The sequence below is a fragment of the Pyxicephalus adspersus genome, chromosome 3 (genome assembly GCF_032062135.1).
Source record: "Pyxicephalus adspersus chromosome 3, UCB_Pads_2.0, whole genome shotgun sequence".
Lineage (NCBI taxonomy): Eukaryota > Metazoa > Chordata > Amphibia > Anura > Pyxicephalidae > Pyxicephalus > Pyxicephalus adspersus.
The window spans coordinates 41238655-41266209 of NC_092860.1; the positions used below are offsets into that span (position 1 = coordinate 41238655).

Below are 27555 nucleotides of genomic sequence, written 5' to 3' on the forward strand. Positions count from 1 at the left end.
CATCAAAGCCACATAAAAACAGTAGTATGGACAATCTGCAAAACATATACACAAGAGGCTACGAAAGAAAATAGTTGTGTATTCAGATGATTACAAATGTTAAAGCCCTAGTCTTAGGTTTGTTTTGCAGTTTATCGCCCCTAGCGTTGTAATTCTGTCAGTTTTTTGATGCAAAAAGTGATCCTAATTTTTTTGCCTAGAAATTTTTGTTTATATTGTGGGTCTGTAATTCTTAGGATTAACTCCCGGGTATGATAATTATATTGATTTATTATATTATAATCAAATTATAATATAATACAATATAAATAGTTTTAAAAAATAATGAAATAGACAACAATGTAATCTCAAAATAAAATATAAAATAAAAATGTACTTTTATTTTTTTCATGTTTTGTGTTTTTTTTACTGTAAATCCCATTTAAAAGCAGATTACATTGTAATCTGCTTTTAAATTTCCCGCCTGGACACACCCCCCAATACATCAACACTCACATCACCTGGAAGATGTCACATCCTCCCGGGTGATGCGAGTGGGGATGTCCCGCACGCCTCAACACAGACGCTGCTGCTGCTCTGCATCTACAGGGAGAAGCAAAGCACAATGCAGACCTTATGCATTGTGCATTGCATCTTCCAGGAGATGCCAGCAGCAATAGCAAATTCCGGGGGTGGTGCCACCTGGCATCACCCCCAGAATTTACTATTGCCGCTCGCATTTGCAGTGAGATGTGAAGCACAATGCAGAAGTCCTGCATTGTGCTTTGCGTCTCACTGCTGATGCGAGCAGCGGCGTGGCCAGGACACGGGTGGTATTTAAAAGCAGATTAGTCAGTAATCTGCTTTTAAATTTCCTGCCTGGCCACGCCCCCGACAGAGCAGCACCCCGGCATCACAACAGGACCATTGGATCGCCGCTGGAGGGGCAAAGGTAAGGGGGGCTTCTAAAGTAACCCCGAGTGTGACTCGGGATTACCACTTTTTTGCATGTAAAATCCATCTCAAGTCGGGACATTCGGGATTACCGCTAAGGGGGTTATGGTAACTGGAGAACTTTTATCTCCCTGTACAGGCACTAACGATCCAGAGAGAATTTCCAATAAAAACTGCTCTGGCACTTTCCAACATTATTGCACATTGAAACACTTTGCTAGGGTTTGAACTAAAGCTGCTTTCCACCAGCACTATTAGTCTTCCTTGCAAGCTTCCACATATACCTGTAAAGTAGATTCCTATGAGTGTGGCAACAATGCTGCGCTGCTCCTAAATGCAAAACAGCATTGTGTCTGCTTGAACTACAGTGAGATAAATACATGAAGCAGGAGAGGTGATGCACATGTCTACCTTATCAACTAGCACTCAGCCACAGCCAATTGTGTCAGCAGGTTTCTGCATTGACATTACTGAATCTGTTCCAAGGAAACTCCAACTAACTTCAGAGTCTGAATGAGCATGCAGGACACAGATTGATAATTTGGACAAATCTGGGAAGATAAAGGAACTTTGTATTTACTTGAACACTTGGCATAGTAACAAATGTTTGGAAATATGGTTTACAAAGACTTTTTACACTAAGTTGAGGTTTCAGATTTATTGCATTGCAAAGATGGGGAATATGTATGAATTCTTCTATGCTAAAGCTAAACTGAAAACTACTTTATTAGAATGTAAGTAGATTCTATCACAAATGCATGAGACCAGGAAATGTTCCACATCTGCCATTAAAAAAATTTTGTTTAGATGGCACTGGCTGTAACTTTTTTGTAGACATCAATTAGGTTATTTTGCGGTTTGCCAATAAAAGCTCAATTACATGTCTGTTTATAATATTTACGCAGGTTTTTGTATTTTTACTGTATTAGAGGGGTATAGTTTTTAATATGGTTAACCATCAGTGTTTCCCCAGCACCTTTTAACCTGGCATTCTACCTGGCACTTGACTAAAAAATTGGGTCATAGTCTATCTAGGTGAACTGGACAGATGGAGCATAACACAAAGATTAGAAATGGGACATAGTAGAAGGTGGAATTAAAAAGATGGAAGGCGGAATAGGGGTTACCAGATTCCAACAACTGGGATTATAGCAAAAGGTTTCCAATGAAAACAAGTCTATGCAGTAAAAATTAACTCAAAATACACAAGTGTGCCTAAAAGAATCATCCCTCTGTTTTAATAGAAAATGCACAATTCTTAAATACTAGAATTCTGAATGCACCCACGAATACGGACCTAAATATGCATTAAGCATTTTCAAGGCTTCATAAACCTATACATATCCATAGAATCTAAAATTATTTATTACCACTAAAACAGACAAGGAGAAAGAAATAATTGACTGCTATAACCCACAGATGCATAAGTGCCTTGGGAGATCTAGCCAAATCGTAATTTTTAGTACACATGCATCCTTTAAACAATTTAGAGCATATATTTTCAGAGAAATGGTCCTTGTGCTCTAATACCCATATTCCTCTTGAAAATTTAGCTTTGATAGTGAGAAGCTTGAAAACAACAAAACCTGATTATCAGGTGATAATATTATCCTTTAATTGCAGTACGCTTTTTAAGTTCTCTTTTTTTTTTTAATAGTTCATTCACGAATTTTCATTGCATGAAGAACGTTAAGATAGGCCAAACAAAATGTAAAAAGGTAAATGCTAGGACTTGACGTGAACATTCAGATAAAATCTTATACTTCATTATATATATTTTAAGTATTTAAAGTATAAGATCAGACAATTTCCCTAAAAGCTAATGTATAAAGCTAATAGTCTTTAAAGAGATTAGTTAGCAATCATTTTCTTTTAAACTTGGTGGCTTAATATGCTGTTACACAGTAGGAAATATTCCAAACAGATCCTGATGCTTAAGGGTCAATACCCACAAAAATCCAATTTCCATTTTTATATATCAAAATTTTTAAACATGATTTTCATTAGCTTAGGAAAGGTAATTGCACTTTGCAAATTTTGCACATATAGAACAGGTCCTGCAAAATACCATTCTCTACATTTATTCATGTTCAGGTGGCACAAATAGTATATTAAGCCAACATTCAACTGAACAGCTGCACTATGCCGAGTATGTTGAAATCACATTGCTCAGCTACAGGACCATCTGCTCTGAATAAAATGACACTCGTATCGGAGTTTAAGTAATGAATATTCCTCTGATAGGATCAACACAACTGTTCACACAGTAGGTGCAGATCACTACAGTTCTGTGTAACAGGCACAACACCCAATTAAAAGAATTGCATTTATTTTAGCATAATGAGAAAACAGATACACATACAAATGGTCTTTGAGACCATACCAAAACATTACAATATATAGCAAAGTATAAAGTGAAAACCTTTGCAGTTTCAAAGAGTAGTGTCACACGTTTCCTTTCTGAAATCAAGTTAGTAGACTTACTGTACTTTTTGAATAGACATGCCAACTTGATCAATCAGTAAATGCAAACATGCAGGTAAAAAAGCGCTATTAAAAAGAAATAGAAAATTTGGGGTTTCAACTCCATGCTATTATCTGCCTGTCGACAGTATGTAAATGTACAATAAGTGTACATTGTCATTCTGAGGAGTTTCAGCACTACTGTGCCAGGGAAAAGTAATTTATGTGTTACATCTGAGCTTTGGCCAAACCAAAGGTGAAAAACTTAAACCAAAAAAGCAGAGGCACCAGCAGAAATGAGCGCCAACATCACAGCTGGAGAGGTTCACTTTTCTATCCAAGTTGCTATAATTTGTAAATCTGCTGTGCATACGGTGTCAAAAAGCTCTTTAGTTCTTTAAGTGCATACATATCGATGTTCAAAATGTATGAGGATGTGCTCTTGTGCTTGGCAATAGTCTTATTAGTGTACTTACCTGACCTGTGTTAATGACTGTTCCATTCCTCAAATAAATTCCGTGACACATTTTTGAACCAACATAGGCAACAAGCCGAATCTGTAGCCTATGGACAAGTCTGTCATGTTTTGGTAACGCTAAGCCACTGTTTGCTTCAGCCAAAATCAATTTGTGGAAAGCTAAACTAATGCTATTTTGCTAAAATGTAAGATAATTCACAAATACCTGGAACATTATCTAATGCTGTAAACAGAATATCAAAACTATCCCTGAAACTATTTGCCATATGCAAGTCAAAAGGTTTTCAAAAAGAAATAATGTGTCACTACCCTTGAACTGGCAAGGACCATGTCTGAAACAGAACAGTACAACACATCCACATGGGAATGTGTAAAGAGCTAGCAAAAAGTGCAGTCTTGGTATGGTCTCTTCATACTGAAAGCCTATAGAAATTTAATAAAAATCCCACAGACCCCAGTCCAAGGCTCTGCTGCCCACGAACCACTTCTAAGCAGAGAAGCCACATCACACAGTCTGACTGCCATGTTAGTTTGGAGTTGCCGTCTGCAATATGGACACAAAAAAGTACTGCATGTTAGATTAACAAAATAAGGAAAAAACAGAATTACAGCAATTCTTTCTCAAGATTTGATTACATGGGATACTTTCACCCTTGCTCCTTTTATGTGAAGATTCGCATAAAGTGTTAGCATTACAGTTATCTGAATGCTTATCAATATTTATATTGAGGTTATACCACAATCAAGCACAACCATCATTGGTTATCCTATGTCTTTACAGTTCTAAGACTTCACACCTAAGTCACTACAGGATGAAATACACAATGCACACAGTGTTAAAAGATGCAATATATTCCCCCGCAGAGATTAAATACTGCCATTGACAGTTTGTCATATCTGCACTGCAGATTTTCCATAAATAAGGTAAGAATATCCACTTCCTTACCAAAGGCTTTGGTTCCTCTTGCTGGCTTGTCATTCACTGAAAAAAGCTGTAACCCCTCCTGTAGAAGCCTTCGCACAGAGGGGAAAAGCAGGTATTTGACCCACCTGAAGTACTGAATAGCTACAAGTGTATTTCATTTTACAAGGTGTGCTTCAAGTACAAGTACTGCATTGACAAATGTCATAGTGATAAAACTCTGCAAAGCTACGTTGCTGTCCTAGTAATCTTTCCTTTTCTGTGCAGTTTGCCTATGGCCAATAACACATTTTAATTCCTATGTGGGTATGTTTACCAAGAGTAGTAACATGAACAGTTAAGTGGCAAAGCCAGTGTTCATATTTCTGACAGTTTTCCTTAAATACTTTTTCATCAGTTGTGCATGTTTAGAGGTAGAAAAATGTGCAATGTCTGCAAGAGCAACCAAAGTTTGAAACATCTGACCAAAATTTAATTTAAATAGCTATTAGACATTTGTCATGGTCAAATATGGAATATAATCATTTTAACCTTAAATGCAGACAAATTGTCTTTTGCAGGTAAAATAGTGCTAGTCAATATAGCTTACCAAAATACACCTCTGCTCCTGACCACTAATTGTGTGTATTGCTAGTCAATGATGCTTAAGATTCATTGGGATATACCTACTTTTTAAAATATCACAAAACTAGCAAAATTCTAAGTTTATGGGAAATGTAAACAGTCAAAAGGATCAATAGATACAGAAATATAGGCAGCTCAAGATAAGCAATGATATTCCTAACTTTCCTGAATGTCTTCGGCTAATTTGAACATCAATGCATCTTCCATTTTGGTCCCCCCGTAGTAAATATTTAAAAAAAAACTTGGTAAGATGGCAAAGAAGGGTGAAGCTAGGCTCAAATTATCAATAGCCAAAAAAAGAATTTAGCCAATATAAAAAATTAAGAAAAGAGCAGTTTAAATTGCCCAGTTGTATATCCGGATTCCTATAAGAAATGGATATTTACAGAACATCAGCAACAAGGGAATAAATGTTGACCCCAGTCACATTTATGCTGGAGAAATTGGGGTAATAAATGACAATTCTTTAAGGGTTTGAAAAGCCAAAATAGCAGTAGTAGGGTCCTATGTTACTATGTTAGCCATTGCACAAAGCTTGCATATTCCATTTAGTTGCGGCCAAGATTATGTAGTAAAAGTTCGTCCTAAAAACTTTTTATAACTGGGGTCAGTAATGTCAATAAACCCACCCAATATTTTAGTTTAGAAAGATACAGGTTTTATTAAGACAGAATTAACTACAGATATCTGAGTATCACCAAAACAGAAAAAAATTTTGTAAAGGGCTGTTGAGTAGGAGGGATATTCTTAGGACTGAAGACGTTGACAAACTGGAAAGTAACAGCAGTATATCAGCCATTGCTTTAAAATAGTGTTGTGTAACCCAAAATTGATGCTGGATCAACCAGGCTCAAACTGCCGAAAATGCTGTACATCAGGCTGCAATAAGAACCTGACTGAAGTTATAATTGGTCCCCATAGCAAGTGAAAAGTTTAGTCAGGCTGTAGGGCCACCTTTAAAATACTAACCTTTGTCACTTTGTCTCCCAACTTTTTTGCCTCATTATATATCCAACACTACTTTGCTTCCTGTGGGACACTGCAGTGCAAACACTTTTACAGAACAATTTAAGTACAATGTACAACGTCAGCTGACAATACAGTCAGACATTCCAAGAAGAGGGTTAGGACATGCAAAGAAATCTGTTAGCAAATTCAATGTTAAGCAGATTGGCAAGTCAAGAAAACTGTTTATGCAAAGTAGCTGCAAGTAAGCAACATACTCAACTGTGCTTTCAGTGATTTTTCTATTTTTAGTTTGATGTGATCTCTAAGAACTCATTTCAATCCAGTTACATCACGTGGTCAGATGTTGGGGGAGTCTTTTCTGTGAACTTTTGGTTACACTGCATTTATAAAAATTTGTGAAAGTACAACTGCAACCTTTACACGTTGAATAAATAAATGGCTGCAAGTCTAAGCCCTACTAGGAAATAAGGAAGTCACAAATATAGCATTAAGAAAATGGAAGGTGTGACTGGGTTGCTGGCAGGCAAGCCAGTGTGTTACTTTTAAGAAAACCAATGCTGACCTTAAAATAATTTTGGACATTAGGATGACTGAAAGTACAAATATTACTATACATTTACACAGGCCACAAGAACTATAAACAAATTGTTTTTGCAGACATGATCAACATGTCTGGGCAAAGGTTTAAAAACTCATCCAGGTACATGATCAGAAAAGCACCTTTATATTGTGGGTGGAAGGAAGGGGTGGGTAGAAGAAACTTGGCATGCATAGGTGACCATGTTCATGTAAAGGAAAACCTCTAATTTTAGTTTGCTGAGCTACACATCATAAATAGCCTTTACCATTTTATTTTATTAAAGCTAGTTTATTTTTTTTCATCCTCTACATTAAAAGAGGGAAACATCATGCAAAGGAGCCACTTAAAAATGTGAATGCTTAATAGGCTTGCAAAGCAATGACAAGTGGTTCAAATGCAGTTCTATGGAGATGGAAAAAACATCATTGAACATTGCATGTAAGGACCCTCTGGGCCAACTACAGTGTTTCATACTAACCTTATGATTTGTGAGCGATTTAACAAAGGATAAAATAATGTACCCAGACCAAATACAAACTTATTCATTTATAACCTAAATTCTATTACATAAGTCAAATGAGAACACATTTTTGCATCTCTTTCTAAGATGCAACAGTAGACTGGAAATATTTTACATTTAATCCATCAGCAACTCCTGCTTCACATATTCCTAAAACATGAACATGCCATGGGAGCTTATTGCTCCTTTTGCTGTATGTACTGAAACCCTACAAACTATGACAATGTCCTTTCAAAGAATTCAATGGGTAATAAGGAAAAGGGAATAGGTTGTTTCATTTGTGGAATATAATTTTTTTCACTGAATTTTCTATTATGTTCCAGTGAATTTCATAAAGTAGATTAGCATTTACAGTAAATAGAGACAATTTGCCTAGTCTCAAAGGGCGGGGGGTAAACAAAGTAATGATGGGAAAAAAAGTGAAATGTGACAAAGCAGTACAATGTATTGCACACTCTTTCGCTTTATTTTCAGTCAAGATATCCTGGGAAATGTATAGGTATATTTTACCAAACCCTAATCAACCAAACGACTAAAATTCTACCAAAAATCTACCTAGAAGACCTACCCTAATATTTAAATAAAAATACAGCTTGGAATAACGCCATTCACATTTTCCAGGTCTATATACAGCAATTACAACATAAATCAAGCTTCACAACTGAACACACGTGTCCTGATCAGATGAATGCATTGTGTCAAAATAAATATGCAGTAACAGGCTCTTGACCTTTTTGATTACTTCCCAATATATCCCCCACCAACAAACTGGCTAGCCTACAGCCAAAAGGTGACATGCTTTTTATTGCAGGGTAAAACACTCAGAACACAATTAAACCCAACCTCATTTCTTCATTACTACAGGTCAGAAGAATTCATCCAATATTACACTGAAAATTCAAAAGGGGTGGGAAATGAATTAACCAAATCTATTACCATTATATTTTCCTGAAAAACCAAGGGGATTTCAAAAACATTTTTAGCCAATTATTCAAGTGGACTTGAAAATAAGCACAAACACATATTTTTATGCCTATATTTTAATCTTGTGTGAATCTAGTCTTTCCACAATAGCCTTGTAAATTGAGTTAGATATACACAAATTGTATTGAATAAATGTCAGATAAAAATTAAAATCTTAAATCCACTGTTGACAATTTTTAGATTACTAACTTTACTATCTAAACTCAGAGCAATTGCCTTTTTCCTCAGAGACCAATAACTTTCCTATATGCATTATTATGACATGGCCAACAGAAAAACTATGTAATTAGCTGAAGCAGTTGTTTAATTACTTCAAGCACTGAAGTCACAGCCAGGTAGTTAGCATTTTTTTTTAAGACAGCTAGGAATTTTGGAGACCACACATTTTTATAACCACAATTGTATTTTATATTCTGAGTTAAAATCTTGGCCTTAGATATTCTTGCAAAAAAAAAAAAAGACCACAACATTAAATACCAAATCAAACATGTCTCCTAAATGATTATTTCCTGATTGGATAACATGAAAACATATGCAAACCTAACTTGTATGTGTACTTTGAGGCTTTTTTAAAATTCATACTACCAAATTATTGCAAGTGGCAGTGCCTGAAATACCAGTGCCAGCATTAGTTGTAAAGAAAAATTTAACAGGTCAAGGCCATCACGAGTGCAAGTTCCTGAAAGTTCGCACACAAAAGCATATTGGAAGCTGAAAACATCCATATTGCCTGAAAATGCATAAGTGCATCTTACTGTGAGGTCTGATGGTGCGCCTAGGAGTAATATAAACTGACTTAAATCTTACATCAAATGCAGGTTAGGAGATTCAGATTTACCACTACTTCCAGTGCTGTAGGGTGAATGACTGCTCTGAAGCAGTCTTCAACCTACCTTACATTCCCTTTAAATGCAGCAGGTCCTATTTAGGTGGAGCTGCATTGAATGTAAACCGACTAGAACCACCCGCTGCATGTATGCAGCAAAGCAATCAAACGCATAAGGAAGTTTAGAAAGTAAAGCCCATCTACAAAAACTCCTGATTCTCAGCCATAAATTCTGCTTTGCATTTCCATTATCTGAACAGTAAACATGGCATCAGTTTAGTTTTTATTTGCATATGAAATCTTTCTCCTTAGTCACCAACAATGGGTAAAGCAATAATTTTCTGAAAGTGCTGCTCGTATAGTTTGCTGAAAGGATTCGTTTACTTTGTGAAAAAAAATACTAATAAAACTGGTTCCTTCTGAAGGCGAAAAACAGGAATTATTTTGATTAAAAACAGAAACAAATGTACTAGAACTTTCAAACCACAAACACACTAATTTGACCGCTTAACCCAAATGGGCCTGGGAAGTTGCCAGAAACTTGAATAGTAAGGCTAATGTACACAATTTGACTCGCATGGATTCCAGTTAGGGAAATAAGGATTGTAATTTTTGACTAATCAAAACCAGCATATAAAGAGTCAATTTAGTTCATTTAAAACTGTATTGACTTTGTTGGATACCAAGCCATGGAGAAAGCAAAATCACTGTCAATAGACCTATGAGAAAAAGTTGTTTGAATATACAAATCAGGAGAAAGAGAAAGTATATTATAAAAATGTGGAAAGTAGGGAGTTCCATTATTACCAAGCCACAGTAAGGTAAACTAAATGCCATAAGCACTGCTAAAAGGGCAATATTAACACAAATGGTATACAAACATCTGAAAAGGTGTTCTCAGTTTCCTTACTGCTATACTTTATTAGCTGTGCTAATCTAAGATGCCTTACAGTTAAATTTGGATCATATCAAGAAGTACACAAGATACAAATCTTACAAATTCTACCAGAAATTATACACAAAAGTAATTGAGAGCTGTACTTCAATGTACTTTATAAGTATTGGGCAGACATGGGTGGATGTACTGAGAAATCCACTATGTACAGAGTGTTATATTTGAATATAGGATTATGTCCTGTGATGTGCCTTTACATCAGCTATACTGGCCAGCAGGAGGCACATATTATGAATGGTAATATATTGGCTTCCAGATGTTAGTGTCCATTGTGCACCTCAACTGGCTGAAGGTCAATCTGTTCATTATTTACCATTCATAATGCTCAACTACCACTGACCTATAAATGATCCATATATTAAACAGCCACATTTTCATGTTCTACGTTATAGGTAAAGTAGTATTTTTTTAATAATGGTATATGAAAGTTACCTTTCCAAACTTTGCTCCTGGTTGCAATCCGTTTAACAGGTACTATAAAGTAAAAGCACAAAGCAGGACATTATAAACACACAATCACTTTGTAATGAACTTTTATTTGCATTATTCTATTTAATACCATTCAAGTACATTCACCCCTCTCAAGTACATTCACACTCAACGTGCAAATAAACTTTTTTGTATTATGTGACGATGGTAAATGTTTATACACAACCCTACATGTTTATCACTGTGCAATTTTGCAGATGGCCCATTTCCCAATTTAGCATGCAGTCTTTAACTTGCCAACTGTTTCTGCTTTCCTCCTGGATAAACTAATGAATAGATTGTACTCTTCCAATCATAACCTTGCAAGCTTGGACAAAACAGGAAGACATCTTCATGGATTGATCAGGCCAGGTTTTCAGGTTCCCAGATAATTTGATTAAAACAAATTTATGAATGTTTTGTTGATCCAGGTAAAGAAAATTCTGTTGACTTCTGTGTGTCAACAATATAATCCTAATATGCAACACAACGATCCAAGACTACACTACATTTAATAAGTAAACAATCAAAACGTTTTTCTTTCCATTGAAGAGTAGACAAGTAGAGAACCCTTCTCAATACTTCCAGGATACCTACATCATGGATCCCTGAAGGCTCTGGCTGCTCCTTCTGTGCATATGGCCGATCTTGGACATGTGCAGAAGGGGCGTTTTTTTACACCAAGGAGAAAGATGCTGATCTCACATCATGCGCAGTGTAGTTTTTAGTTTAGTTCCGCTTTAAGATAGCCTGATTTATATTTAGCATCAAACCATTGTTTTTATGAAATTCAACTGAAAAAGACTGATAATAAAAAATGACTAGCATGTGCTTTTTTTGAAGTGGAATTGCATTTAGAAATAGAAATTACATAAGAGCATACTCTAGAATGTACTTTATGCTTTGGGGGAAGCCTCAACCCACTCCTAGCCATTATAAATCTAATTTAAAAAATGGCAGCTCCTGTATTTGAGCCAACTCTTTAGTGAACACCCAACAGCCAGGTGGTTACTGAAAAGTGCGGGGTGATGCCACAGCTAAAGGGTGGTGGGGAGAACACTGACCTACATGTCACAGCTGCAGGACTACAAGGAAGCCATAACACCCAGGCAGTCAACATGCAGTTACCAGTGTCACTAGGAAAGCCCAAGGTACCCTACTTACCTACATACCAGGCCTAACCCATCAAAGCGGTGTTCAGAAGGTATACACTTTTAAAGTAATTGGGAGCTAGTTTGAACCTCTGAAAAGGTAAGACATTTAAAGTATTTTAGACAAATACTATAATAGGCAGCATTTTATTTTTTAATTTGGGCAAGAACAAAAAACCTATCCTGTCAAATTCAGACTTGCTCTGTGTCCTCTGCATACTTCTTATCCCAAAATGCTGTAGACATCCTGATCTACAGATTAATTAGCCTTGATGTTCTACACATGAGACTAGGCATGGTTGATCAGTTTAGCAAGAGACCCTGGAGAGAGAAGACAACACAACCCACAACAGGCCATTAGACCCAAGTGCACTTCTGACAGATCATGTATTTTTCCATACTTGCAGGGTTTTTTTTCTGAAAAATGTGTGTATGGGTAAAGGTTGTTTTCATTTTGCCATTTAACTTACACACACAGGGATACACAAGGTCAGGCCAACTCCTGTTCCAAAATGCTGCTAAGCCTAACTAGGAGCCAGTTGGTCTCAAACTGTACTGACCCCTGCTGGCTGGGAGATAAAAGTGATCTGGGTGGTTGTTTAACAACCATTTTACAGCCTATTGGCTGCCCTGCTTGCAACTGCAAGTTCAGTAAAGTGCAAAAAACGATTAAAAACAAAATACACATTCAAAACATTAAGCATATCTGCACATGCAATGACAAGAATTCTAGAGCTACAAGGGTAAGCTGTAACCTGGCTGTAGAGATTCAAAAGCATAACCCATTGATATTTTTTAGTATCACTTATTGCATTTTCAGGTGCACACAATTGCAAGGCTCACACAAAGGGAGCTGCATGCTTTTCTAAGACCAGAGCACACTATGCTGTTCTGCAATAGACACATTGCCTGGTCTGTCAGGCTAACTGAATAGCTAGCCTGACAAACCCATCCTATATACTGTGTATTCTTTGCCCTCTGATTCTAGATAAAGCAGTTACAGAAATAAATCCCATACCAGGCTTATGCAGCCAAGCTGTGCAACAAACTGGGTTCTCATATCTAAGCAATAAATTTACTCCATTGTATGTGTATGCACATTTTCAACTGCCTGCCACACTTGCAAAATCTGAGGCTGCAATTACATGGAGCGTCTGCAGAGTGGCTAGCTGACTGCGAGAGTTCTGATTGTGGATATTGGAGCAGAGCTGCCATCAGCTGGTCATTCTGCATGTTAATGCAGCCTAGTAGGGTGGCAAATGGGTGAGCAAGGTAAGACAACAAGGTGATGTACACTCACCTTGCAAATGTTGATAGGTAGGGAAGAGGGATAATTATTGTCACTTCACTGTGATAAGTATGGACAATCTAACTAAAGTAAATGTATCATTTTAAACCATGTCAGAGCATAACTATTCTCTAAACTACAGACATATTAATCTGCCCTCAGAGTCCCTGCAGAAAGTAAGTGCCTCAAGGATGCATAGGGGCCCTGGGCCACAGGTTAGCATAGTAGTTATATCTTCCAGGTCAATGGGAAAAGCACACAACAGATAATTTTAAACCACAGTACACTGCAATGCTAAAAACTGTAAATATTCCATTAATTTAAAATGTTATTGCATCAGCATTTATTTTGTTAAAGGGGCCCTTCAAATATTTCCATTTCAAATCCATAGGGATCACAGTAACCATCATTTGATGTCTGCAAATCACATTGAAAGCCCTCATTTCTCACCCCCACAATCTTTTGAGAGCATTTTCGATCTGGAGCACTGCAAAAAAATGACTTTATGTTGCACACCACTATGCGTAAGGAGGCCTATTTGAATGTGCTGTCAAATTCTATAACTAGTCAAAATAAGACACGCGCCATTTCTCAGACAAAATATGCATTATGGTGTGCTTTAATGCATCTGCATTGGAGGTACATTGTCCTAATTCCTTGGGGTGCCACTGAAAACCAATGGCACTCCAACAAAGCATGCATCAGTGCATTGAAGTGCAATTCACTGTTTTTGCCAGTACAGGTAGACAAGAAAAAGAAACTACATGATTTCTTGGCAGGTCATTCCACCATCCCTACTAGGTGTTGCTGCCCATAGTAAACTAGAAGGAAAACAAACTGGCCATAGTATAACCAGTATCTGTATATAGATCTGATTGCCATTAACCCTGCAACTACAGTTTACTGGGTGTTCTTAAACAAAAAAATGGCTTTTTGATGGAATATGAGACTAAAAGGATTTGTAGACAAAAATATAGAATAAAAAGGTAAAACGTTCAAACATTTTTATCATGGGTCCTAACCTACCAATAAAACACTTAGGGCCCAGCCAGCAGGGGGCACGCAATGCAACAAACCCAAAGTGTCAGAACAAAGCAATCATTTTACTAACTGCTCCCAGAAAAGTAATAAAAACAGTAAAAAACTGTACTCCATGCCCCCTTTGGACTTTGCAAATGTAGTTTATGTTGTCTTAAAACGCTAACGCAATAAGCTCAACTCCCATTTTAAAAAATAGGATAAGAGGAAGGTAAAATGAGTAGGGAGGAAAGCTGTCAGGTCATGTCTCCTTATCACTGAAAACTCTTAGGAGTTATGGAAAAACACTGCATAATGCACACCAAGGTCAGCATTTTGAAGATTTACTGAAAAGCACCGATGCAGCTTGGAGTATGTACTGCAGCATTCTAAGAAGGGATATGTTTCCTTTATATAGCCCCAAGACTATGTGTCAAATGCACTGTACTTAATCGGACTGTATAGATTGCCTGCTTGACTAAACATTGAATGCACAACACGTTTTACATTTACATGCAGCACAATGCAAATACATGAATTTGCACTCAAAACAGAGGGAACAGCTTTTGACTTGCTTTGCCAAATGATCTGAAATGGACCTGCTGCATCCAAGAAAAAAGCTGCACACAACAGGTCAATCTCTGCCACACAACACTCATCCAGACTAGGCCACTGAAGACCTAGTGAAAAATAGTTTTTAATTGCAACGCAAAAATGTTAAAAATCAATTTCCATTTACAGAAGCCATTTTGGATGAACTGCTGCACAATAATATTATATTTATGCAGCCATTTTGGCCTATCTCCTGAGCTAGCATAGGGAGAACGATTTCATTCAAAGCAGTCTAGTATAGGGACTCCAAAAGAAGCCTAAGCTGCAGAAGTAAAGGCGGAGGGCATCAGGAGGGGCTTCTGTGGGTGGAACAGGCTTTCCCTCTACTCAAAGTCAAGAGTTTACTGAGGATACAACACTCAAAAGTGTCTAGGTGTTTCTGAATACAGAAGTGCCAATATCTGTGCTTCTGTGTCTGATTCAGCAGTACAGGTAGTCCCTGGATTAAGGACATCCAACATACGGACAAGTCCTAGATAGGAACAGGCTTCCCTGCTGCTGGCCAGAACAGAGGGGGGAGGGGTGGTTTGCATGACTTGCAGAAGAAATCTTTTGCTAAACACAGCTGAGGTTGTGGGTGATCATTGGGGGGTGAGCTCATTCTGCAGCCTCTTGTAACTCTAATGACCAGACAAACTCTGCAGTTTCTTTTTGCATATCAAAGCACAGCTTGCCCCAGAAAATAATGAATGTCTAGGCTACATAAAGATTTTTGTTTTTTTGCTTTGTGATTAGCTCAGTGAGGATTTTATACAGTAACTGACACCACGCCCCCTAATATGTTGAAACAAACATCTGTCCTAATTGCATTTATTAAAATATTGCGGCTGTTCCAGCAAATACAGCTAATTCTCAATAAAAGTGCTGACAGGCCTTTAAAAATATTCTGTCCATACACACAAAAGTAAAAGGTCAAACAGAACTACAGGAAAAAATAGCCCATTAGGGACTAAAACAAAAAAGCAGTACTGACATTGAATCTGGAGCGACCCCCAGTACTTTTCCATCACTGGATGTTCTTTATTGTCAGGGTTGAAGGATAGCAAGCATCATTCAATACATTCCCTGCAAGCCTTGACCATTGTGCACCTACCCCATGCCTGTACTAGTGAAGGAGCAGCAGTACATTGATGAGCCCATCTCTCTGCTCTCTCCACCTTATCACCAGGTAGGATCATGGCACATGTACTGATGCTGCGTCCATGTGCCAATTCCTCCTCTCCCTTTCTGAGCTCTGCTGTACAAAGGACTTCAAGAGGCAAGGTAATCCTAGTACTTACACTTAATAGCATATTAACGAATACATATCTGCATTCATTTGTGACTATCTTGCTGGAGTTTGAATATAAAATAAAAACTAGCAGGGACGGGGTGGCAGTAGTAGTAACTGCTATGGTTTTTTGTCCATTATAGCACTCAGACCTCACTGTCCTGGAAAACAGCAAGCTAGGGATTGTCTGATACTATTACCATCTCAGGCACGCAGCCTCCGATACTACAATACCTTCATACTACAAGTCCATTGCACTATATGCTGCATTGTATGGATTCTGCAAATGGGCCTGAACCGTACAGGAAATTTAGTCTGGCATTAAAAGAGGCACAAATTGCTCCATTTATAAAAAGATTCCCTGGTGGGAATCAATCACTGCCATTGAAACACATGGACCTGGAAGTTTCCCCAAGAGGGAATGTTTGAAGGAATGTCAGACTCATGGTTGTATAAAATCGAGCCCCAAGTCTCTTCCCCCCAAAATAGCTTTTAACCTTAGCCTAATCATCAAGCAATCGTCAGACCATGTATTGCCAGAACCTCAAGATAAAGGCGTGTCTCCCCAGCGAATCTTCATTCCCATGGTTCACACGGTGACGTGAATGATTTCACTCTACCCATGAACAGGTGCCATTAGACGCCCCCTGGTGGTGTGGTGCCCAGCCTTTGCGCATGCCCAGTCACACAAAACACTGGGGCAACTCCAGGAAAACACCAGGGCCCCTGTGTCATTTATTCTCAGCAATTAAGAGGCAGTATAACTATAAAATATATGCAAACACAACATGGGAATTTAGAACCAGAAAAACTAAAGTCCTGCCTAAATATTCCCCAGCAGCTCTCCTATCCTTACCCCACTCCAAGGAAATGGTCAAGCAAGGGGCAAAGCGTTCATACTGGGTGAAAGGACAACACATTTGGGTGAATGTATGAAGTAGTGACCCCATTCACTAATACTACAGGTGCATAATGACAGTGAATGTGTATTTCCCCAGCAATGTTAGGTGAAAGTCTCATTGGTATGGTTTGCCCTTGTCTAGGCACTCGGTCCTGCCCTGGCACTACCCCCGGGTGGGGTAAATGTCCTTGCCCCGGGTATGAGGCGCCACGTGCAGACATGCTAATAAGGGCGGTGCCGGAGCACAACATCTCCCCGTACACCCTGCCCCCCCTGGCCGTCACTCACATGTCTAAGTTGTCGTGTCAGCATTCGGAGACAGCGAATAGTAGCAAGGCGCTGGGGAAGTTCCGAGCCAGCAGGACAACTGCGGCGAGCCGCGACCCGTCCGCCTTCTCCACACCGAGCACAAGCACAGAGGCCGCTAGCGCGTTGCCGCTGCCCGCGAGGGCATGATATAGCTTCCACCTGTGACGTCACATGGAGGGGCGGGGCCGTAGCGCGTTAACCCTGCAGTGCAGTCCCAGGTGCAGGTGATTGTGACGGGATAGCGGCTTTTGTAAACTCGCCGTAAGGATAGAGAACCGGCGAATGCCAGGGCTGCCATTACAGATAATGATAGGAGAACGGGAGGCTCGGTGCTTTTTATTCATGCATGGGATGTGAGGCACGTGACTGGCCCGGGACCGCTCAGGTGCACACAGCTGCATTGCATTGCACCGAATAGGAGCCCCGGCTCCTCACACATTGCACCGGACAAGTCCTGTCACAGCCCGGGACCACGGATCACCGTGCAATGTACATAGCAGAATGGGAAAGTCCTTGTAGCTGCTGGGAAGCCTGGCAAAGTGAAAGTGACGCTATATGAGTGATCGCTAGCTGCTGAACACACAAAGCTTATTTAGAATCGTGCAATTCCCCTGTAAATATATAGCGATCACTGTACTAGAGAACATTGCTGACACATCGGCTTTCTAGTAAGCCCTGATCAGCCAGGACAGACACAATCCCAGCACCCCTCCCTAAGGTCACCAAGGTCCAAACTTACCTGGTGAAGGCTCAGCTAAGGAGGATCCGATGTGTTACCACTGATCACCCACACAGACCCCTGCAATGACAGAACAATAGAGAGCACAGCAAGGAGCAGCTTCTAGAACGATAAACAAAGACAAATAAAAAGGGGGTGGCTGGCAAGGCGTTGGCAATGATGATAAGCAGGGTGCCCGGTTCTGTATCAGGGGAGTCTTTCTTTATCAGTCAGATTGCAGCCTGCACAGATCTCCTGCATCCTCCTGGACTCCGAGCACAAAATGATGAGGAGGGGACAGGAAAAAACTCGGGTGGGGAAGGTGAGTATAAAATGTGGGAGTGTGAGGAGGGAATAGCCAGCCTGTCCAGCACTCACCGGCACCGAACACCTGAACCCGAAGATGTGCTGAGAGGACACGCCCACCATAGGGAGAGGACACGCCCACCATGGGGAGGGTATGGGGGGCGCTCCATCCTATGCCATGCTCTGATGGGAAGCATCGCTAATGATGAGCTGTGTACGGGGCTGCTGCATAGGGATGCGCTGTTTGTTTGTATTGGAGACACCGACTGGCAAGGTCTTATCAAGGTCACAATGATCCGGTGAGCGCTGACATTCATTAGCCGGGACATTACCAGGACCCTTCCTACCTGTATGGGGATCACAGCCATGTCAGGGGGTGCAGTGTCCTATATGGATGGGACAGCATTGGCTGTGTGTATTATTCACCATGATTATTGCTGGACATACACACAAATCTGATCAGACACAATGCTCCAGGCTGGGCTGCTATAGAAGTGTCCCTCTATGCAGATTATTCATCAATCAGGATTATGATCTGCAAGATGATCAACAGCACATGTGTGCAGTACTTTATAAATTATTGATGTATTCTGAATTAAACCTTCCAATCCCATCACATCATCATATTTAACATCACAACTGAACTTACATCTAAGGCTGTGTTTTTAGGATGGGGGACCCTGAATTAACTTCTTCAGGGAACCTCTGATAATAATTGCTATATGTCCAGTTTATGTTAGCATGGTGATCACTGTGAAGAAAGCCTCCTACATTGCTGGTAAGTAGGAAGAATGTCACCCTTACAGACAGCCAAAAAGATCACCAGTGTCAGTTAATGAGTCACAAACTGCTCATTGCCCAATGAATATTAAGAGGAACCCTGATTGGGAAACACTAAGGACTGCACACATCCCATGCATATCACATACACTGCGCCACAATACAGCTGTGTAATTCTACACCCATGTCAGTTAATCACCCTGATTTATTAAAGCTCTCCAAGGCTGGAGATAATACACTTTCACTAGTAAAGCTGGGTGATCCAGCAAACTTGCAGTGGATCTGGTCCAGGGTTCAAAACATTTGCTAGAAAATAGCAAATGACTTTGAAAAATGCATTCCATGTTTGCTGGATCACCCAGCTTCACTGATGAAAGTGTATCCTCTCCAGCCTTGGAAAGCTTTAATAAATCAGGCTCAATGTCCCTTAGATTGTAAGCTCTTTTTGCCAAGGTCCTCACCTCCTGTTTCATTGTTTGTATCTGTCATTTGCTCCCCTTTTTATTGTACAGTGCTGTTTATTATGTTGGCGCTATATAAATATTGTTTTATATCGTACATGGCACATACAAGCCTTACAAGTGCTTCATCTTCAGCACCAGAGTACATCCAGCAAGATGCAGCTTCAGCACCAGGGACAGCACACACAGTCTGTGCAGATCTCTGCTTACCAGCAGCCCTGCTCCATAGCAATGCTTGTCTCTGCACACTGTACTATATTACTATCATTCTTGGTTCATTTCATCTATGTGGAAGAGATTGCTGTACACAATGCTGTGACACATAATACAATTGCCTGTATGACACCATATTATTGTGCACTTAACAAGTATACACATACTGCACACCAGGGATCCTTGCAAAGTGATCATTGCATACCTATACTTATTTGAATAGCATACATTGATTTAGGACTTATTACATGTTTGTTTGTTTGTTTTTTTTAACACTTAGGGCATCTTTTTTATAAAGCACTGAATCCGACATTAACAGAAACATTACCTGGTGAAGAATCTTCAAGGTCCATATATTTCAAAGGCAGATAACAATTTATTACCAGTGAATGTCAGAATCACTGAAATAATACTAAATAGTTATTTGTTTTTAACCACATGTTGCTGTGTACCTAAAATGTACTTTTAATAAAAAAGGCATTCACCTAATTAAATATAATGTGAATGGAGGCTGCTTACTATAGGGAATTTGCTCTGTGTACTGCTTTGTTATATAAACCTATGTCTAAGCTGTCATATTGTGGTGTTCTTGTATATTAGTTTGTAACAATTGTTAGCTGCCCTAGTGGTGTAAGTATTTTATTTATATGTTTAGGTAACCAACTTTAAAGTGTTTTATAAACCAATAAAATATTTTGTATATCATAAAATAGTGCATTTTGAGTTCTTTATGTCTAAATTATCATCTCTTTAATCAAAGTATCTGTGATACTCTCCATTCTGCCTTATAGCAAGAACCTAGTTTAGAAAATGTTTTTAAATATTATGATTAGGGTATAAAAAAACTGGAATCTTGTGGTGTTCAATTAGACAAATATTACAGTTCTGAAATTTTTCAAAATGTAGACTACTGTGCTTGGGCGCCCATTACCAATCTAATTCCAGATTTAAATATGTTTTTAAGAACTAACATGGTGTCACTGGGTTGCATTAGCATTCCACCTTTTTAGTGTATTCCCAAATTTTGGAGCCTGATTTTCCAATGTCAGAGTTTCTCTTTGCATGGCTTTATTCCTCAGCAATGCTGCAAAGGTTCTCCTTCCATATTATTTAAAAAATGTTCACAGTACATATGTCTAAATTTGCACACGTGTTATGTTAATGTAAATTTACTTATATCCAGCAAATGTATAAGGATATAAGTATATATCCAGCACCCCTAGCTGTAGTTGAGTGTTTGCACTGCCAAGTATCCATCCCATATTTTCCCATGTCTAGATAACTTCAGTTTTTTTTCTACTTGTTTTAGTAAACTAGCAGAGTTCATTCTTAATGCAATTGTTACTGTTTTGGTGAACTTAGTCTTTTCTTAAGGTTTTGCTAAAACATTGTGTATCAATACTTCATGGAAAAAGTTATACACTATTCTTGTCCAGAAATGTTTTCTGTTAGTGTAAATAAAAAGGTAACTTGAACAGTACTCAACTAGTGTTCTTTTAATTTTTATGATAGATAAGTTTTGTTTTTATTAAGAATTTTTATATTTATAAAAGACATTACAATGAGTAAAAAGAAAACATATCATTCTATGTTATATAATATTTAGAGTTGTCTACATTCTAAACACAATGCGCCTGATTTATTTAAGCTCTCGAAGGCTGAGGAGGATACACTTTTGTCAGTGAAGCTGGAATGGATTTCATGGAAGTCATTTGCTATTTGTTAGCAAATGTTTTCAATCCTGGACCAGATCCATTCCAGGTTTGCTGGATCACCCAACTTCACCGATGGCAGTGTATTTTCTCCAGCCTTGGAGAGCTTAATTAAATCCAGCCCATTTACTTTAAACAAAATAAATTAATCTGAGTCTTAAAGTTTATAAACATTAGCAAAATGAATATTTTCTTCATAGACTACCATTGGATTACCATAGACTGCACAGTTAAAAAAACCTTTGGTAGTGCAATGTGTGGCTGTTCTTGGCAAATATGTTGAATCCTCAACTGGTAATGAACTTTTAAGAACGGAAAGCAGCTCTTAAGAAATGTATTTCAAAGAAATTTGTGAAACTTTAAATACAATACAATAAAAGTTGTATTTAGGTTATGTTTTGAGTTGTCTGTTTCAGTAGTACTTTTTTTCTTTACTAAATAGTAAACAGTTTGCAGGCTAACATCCTCTCTATATTCATTTAATTTAAGAAAAAATCCTCTCCTATGTACATTACAAAGATTTAAGCAAATTTATTAGGGGTGTGAATCTATTTGTCTGTTGAGAAGGTGGGGCCAGGCTGCCACTTTTTCTTGGGGACTGATACTGGTCACATCTGCAATATTAAGTGCAATTATTATCTCTGCTATGGGCAGGCATAAGGACAACATCACAAACTAAAAGAATGTGGAATATTGATGTAGAAAACCCTCAAGGGACAAAATACCAAGGTACCAAGACTTTTGTGGAAAATGAAAAAGTCAGTGATGAGTGTGAAATGTATCCTGATCCACCATCCAAGCACATATGTACCAGTCTGGAGAACCACATCTCAATGTTTTTTGCCCATTGACAAGGCTCACATGAGCAAGCTACCTGTAAACACAACAAATTAGATCTCACTAAGGTTTCCTTTCTTTTTCTTTTTTTTTTTTAGACATTGCATAGACCAGCACTCCATAATGGCATGGAGTTACTCTTCAGCGTCCAAACAGTAGAAAAGGGTTTAAAATGCACAGATGACAGAAGTGCATGAAGTAATGGTTTGTATTTTTCAACCACTATCTTAAAACATGAAATAAGTGTCCTATATTTTATCTATCGGAGATAAATATATTTTGTGTCTAAGAGTCCTTAAAATACCGTACAGAAAAACAGGCTCATAGGTGTCAAGTAGATAAAGTCTAATACCCATTAGATGTGTCCAAGGTAAACAATATTTTATTGATTACCTGGAAACAACTGTTTACAAACAGCAATTGCATTCCGTGGTAGGCTTTGCTGTATATATACAATGTATATGTATAAAACAACCTTAATTCCCTATAGTGCTAAATAGGTCTAATACATTGCAAACAACAAATGGTTTTGAGGTGCATGTATATGTGGCCTAAAAGTAATACTAAAAGAAAGCTACAGGTAGTCCCTGAGTTAAGGACATCTGACATACAGGCGATTCCTAGATCCGAACGGGGCTTCCCTGCTCCGTGGTGTGCAGGATGGAGGCTTGGACGGGGAAGGGAGAGGTTTGCATGACTTGCAGAAGAATTTTGCTAAACACAGCTGAGGTTGTGGGTGATGTTAGGGTCTGGGCTCTTCTGCAACATCTTGTAACTCGTTAATGACCAAGACAAACTCTGCAGTTGTTTCCTTTTGAAAATCAAAGCACAGATTGAGCCAGAACTTAATGAATGTCCAGACTCCATAAACTTGTTTTTGTTTTCTTTGTGATTAACTTGCAGTGAGAATTTTATACAGTAACTGACACTACGCTGCCTCAAAAAACACTGAAATCTATATGAAAATAACTATATGATATACCTGTGATAACAACATAAACAGTTATTATCCCTATATCTGTTATATAATTAAAAAAATATTACTAATAGAAAAAAATGTGCTCATGTTCCCATCGGACACAAGCCTTAATTATCACTGTGGCAGACCTTAAAATAGAGCATATGTATGATGACTTTGCAAGTATGTTTCTTCATGGATGCAGATTCAGTGCTGCATGTTCTAATGGAAATAGATTGGTCCCTTAACTATGCTGGTTTTCAATTACATTCTCTCCTGGATTTATCCATTTTTTATAATTAGTTATAAAGCACTTAGCTGGTTCTTAGCATTAACTGTGTTATATATTTTGTTCTGCCTTTGGCAGCACCAATATCTTGTCATTGCTGTGCTTGTATTCATTCTGTTGACAATCCAACTGTTTATATTGTAACAGACCTGTGATATTATTAGACATTTTTCCTACAGCTGAGACACTTGTCATATGCTGCATGTAAGTTTAAGTTCATGCTTAACTTTAAATTATAGGTAGGGATGACTGCTGAGTTTCTTGCTATTGTTATTCCCATGAGACAAAATTTTGATGTACTGCAGCCTCAGAGTTTGCAAAATACAAAGTTGTATTTAACTATTCTGTTTTGTTTCATTGGGTATCTCAAAAATAATGGCAACTGTATTTTGCTGGAGGAAAAATAAAAACAATGACAATGATGCCGGAGCATTATATAAAATTGATACAGTTAAATAAAAATACTGTGTAGAAATATTGCCCATGCAAGTTAATCTCAAAATGGCTTGACTATTCAAACATAGGAAATAATTTTGGTTCTTAAAAAAAAACTACATTAATTGCCCTTTAAAAGGGCAAAGTACAACAACTTTTTTTTTCTGGGGGAATACGACTAGAAAATAGCTTCTGGTAGATTTTATTGTTGTATGTGTTCATAATTTCCTCTTGCTTCAGTTTACATACAAGCTGAAATCTCTCTGGTAGGAACAAACAACCCAAGTAAATTAAAAAGATTTTGTATGTCCATTAGGTCCACCATCCATGTCCCTCTATAGAACTGCTTTGGTAGAGGGACAAGTAATCCAGAGTGGCCAACGTGCTTACATCAACTGGTCTATTGGTATTATCATCACAGTGTTAACCCAACATTCATTCTATGTTGTGGTAATCCCTCAAAAAAGGAAAGTCTGAAAACATCATGTGTTTATGGATCAAACTGAGTTAAATTGACTTTAAGTAGTTTTTGAAAGTTGTAGTAGGTAGCATCTCAATGTAGTAGGTAGAGACTCTTCAATGTCATGTATTCTGAGCCTTTTCCCCAAGTGGTTTAAAGTGTAAATTACCATTGCTTGTTCATACCTTGTGTTTAGATGTGCAATTTGAGTTTGTGCTAAATGCCACCCTCCGAACTGCACTACATGCAAGTCCTAATTTAAAATTGTTTCACCCCTAGAACAGCTAGCTTGTAACACCATATTGACCCCTCCATTGTCTTACTTAGGGTAATGTCACCCCGGTGCAAAAAACCCATGGTGTCACCCCCATTAACCCAGGGGTTTTGCTAGGATTGTGATCTGTGGAACTATTGGACATGCTGAGAGGGTGAGTGTTGACAAATGTTGGTAACAGTTGGAGAGGCATAAAGGTTCATGGTTATCTACAACCTAAGCCTACTCTGCTCTGGGTCAAGATTGCGGGGGTCACAAGTATGTAACATAGCAAGTGCAGGAGTCAAGTGTGTTCATCAGAAAAAGTGCATGTGTACGTTCCTTGCAAACTGCAAGGGTCAGCTGTATGTAATGTAAAAAAGTGCAGGGGTTGGGTGTTTGGGCCAAATGTATCTACAGCAGAGCACACTCTATGGTTTATTTCACCAGCCTCTTATTTTTTTTTTTTGGGGGGGGGGGGGGACAGTAATAGCTCCATGCACGCACTCTGTGTATAGAAACACACACTGAATTCACATGGATACACACTGTGTAAATATGCATACATACACATAATCACTTGCCCCCCTTGTGGCATGCAAGGCATTTCCTTGCCTGCTGATGTCACCGGATGCAGTCCACATCCTCTACACCACTCCTCAAGGCTTAGTTTGGTTTAGGATCTAGTTGGTGGCTAGCCGGGATATGTGTTGGTGATAATACTGCAGTTGACTCTGCTACAAATACCTAATCTGTAGGGTACAACAAAAATAGGCATTTTGGGCCATAAAATGCCAGTCTAGTTCCAATGCTACCCTAGGCCACAGCCTTGGTGGCCTAGGGAGAAACCTGGCCCTGACTACAGGGCAGTAATGACAGAGACTAGAGGAAGGAAGATTGTATTTTCAACTTCTGAAACAACTGAGCTACTATTATTTGTGTATTATATGGAAAGCATGGTTGATCAAGTCAATCAAGGACTTTAGGGCCTATGCCTTTGCTCATGAAATTTTATGCATTGAAGTGCATACCATTAAAGCAGCCAATTCACCTTCAGTTGGCTTTTAATGCACAAAAAAGATCACCTGAACTGTTTGTCAAAGCAGAACAGCACATATACAATTGATTTACAACTCTGTGTTTTGGTATTTTATAGTACAGCACATTTCTGTATGCACATGTGCATTTTGGTGTGATTGAAAATGGGGTTTTACCCATTCAGGACACACAACACAAAATCAGGAATCCAGCCTTACACTTGAGATTTGATCTACACATGCTGAGGGTGCTGAATGTGGCCTGGGTATCTAGATATTAGTCACCTCCAGGCATGGTCAAGGGAATGTGTGGGTTGGCTTGCTCATGTCAGAACAACTTTTCTTCCAGTGAAGGTCTAATTTAGTTTAAAGCAGGTTGGTTTAGCCTAAAATGCAGGTCAACTGCACCTCACAGTGAACTCTAAACAATCTTTGAAATGTCTCAAAGTTATACAAGCAGAACGCACTTAAAAGCCACATGAATTTGCCATCAAAACTAGCCTTTAATCTACTAGTACTCTTCTGGTACATTCACACTATATGAGCATATGTGTATAAATACATTTCTAGTCATCCACCTTTTCCTTTATATATTACAGAGCACAATTTGTAAGAACAAATTATTTCCACAAACATTAATCCAACAAGTTTTCAAACTTGTGTTACTAGTTGTTTACTTACACTAAGGCAAAAGAGGATGGAGGGGGATCTTCAAGCCATTTCTAATGTCCTGACATTGTATTATCCTCTACTGCTACAACAAAGTGAAATTTTATCTATCAAAGCTCTTGTGTGTCTGTCAGACCAGTTGGTATTGATTTTGTGACATATAACAAGTAGCAAAAAGCTTGTTTACTGGATCCTTTGGTGCCATATAATCCTAGATTTGCTTAACCCCCAGAAGAACAGCTTGCATTCATACATGTGTATAGCATATCAATATTATTTGGTGGCTGTATGTTTATATGAATTTTATTTTTACATTTTCTTATATAAATTATTGTTATGTAAATTTTAAACATTGGAAATACCTACATATATCTGGACTCATATATAGCCAAAAATATGTGTGCTGTAGCAAACATCGAATGACATTGAAGTACGTCTAACCATTTTATAATAATAGATGCTGGGCTGTGTCTGTTTTCCTGGGATCATCATGAAATGATTGTTCATTATGTAAATGTTTATTCACAGATTGCCATGCATATGCTGCATTTTCAAATGCAGAAATATACATACACATGAGTTAATACATTGTTTTCTGTAGACAAAGTGTTGTGGCAATTTCCATTGTTGGAACACTGTTAGCGTGATATGATAGGTTTGTTAAATACATTTTAGAAATGCAAAATAGTTTAACATTAGCTGAATATTCCAATTTTTTTTAATTCCATTTTGTAACTAAGGAGTTTATATCGGTTAAAGTTAAAGTGCCCTTTTTTACAGAGCCAAAGAAAACAAAGCCTAATCTGTAAAAAAAAAAAAAAAAAAAAAAAAAAAAAAAAAAAAAGAGCTTTCATACTCAGTAGCCTGGGACTTTAAATTCCACTCCTTTGCAATCCTTGACTGTGGTCTTCATACATCTATAGTATGAAATATTGGTATCCGTACCTCTAAACAGTGTACTATATTGTCAAATCTTAGTTTATTAACATATCCATGTACATAGATGTATATTTCTTTACTTTATTTATTTCAGCATTTATTGAATTTATTTATTATTTGTTTATTTAGTACTATACACCTTTTAATGTGTGAAACGTCAAAAAATTCTTTGCACTTTAACAATCTTTCAAATTTTTCATAGAGGGTATTTCTATCTA

General features: G+C 38.1%; 1 protein-coding gene across 14 annotated transcripts in view; it reads right to left on the minus strand.

Moving 5' to 3' along the window:
- Positions 1-18413, minus strand: part of ELAVL2 (ELAV like RNA binding protein 2) — a 51556-nt gene extending 33143 nt beyond the window's left edge. For 2 of the 14 annotated variants that reach the window (XM_072404336.1, XM_072404332.1), the window contains exons 1-3: positions 18010-18412; positions 10687-10728; positions 4328-4418 (exon numbers count right to left, since the gene is read on the minus strand). In XM_072404336.1, coding sequence (XP_072260437.1) covers positions 4328-4399 — 72 coding nt within the window. In that variant the 5' untranslated portion in view covers positions 4400-4418; positions 10687-10728; positions 18010-18412. Of the gene's footprint in view, positions 1-4327; positions 4419-10686; positions 10729-17249; positions 17387-18009 lie in introns of those variants that run through there. The other 12 variants (XM_072404335.1, XM_072404326.1, XM_072404331.1 and 9 more) reach the window with 10 other exon arrangements.
- Positions 18414-27555: the final 9142 nt, after the last annotated feature.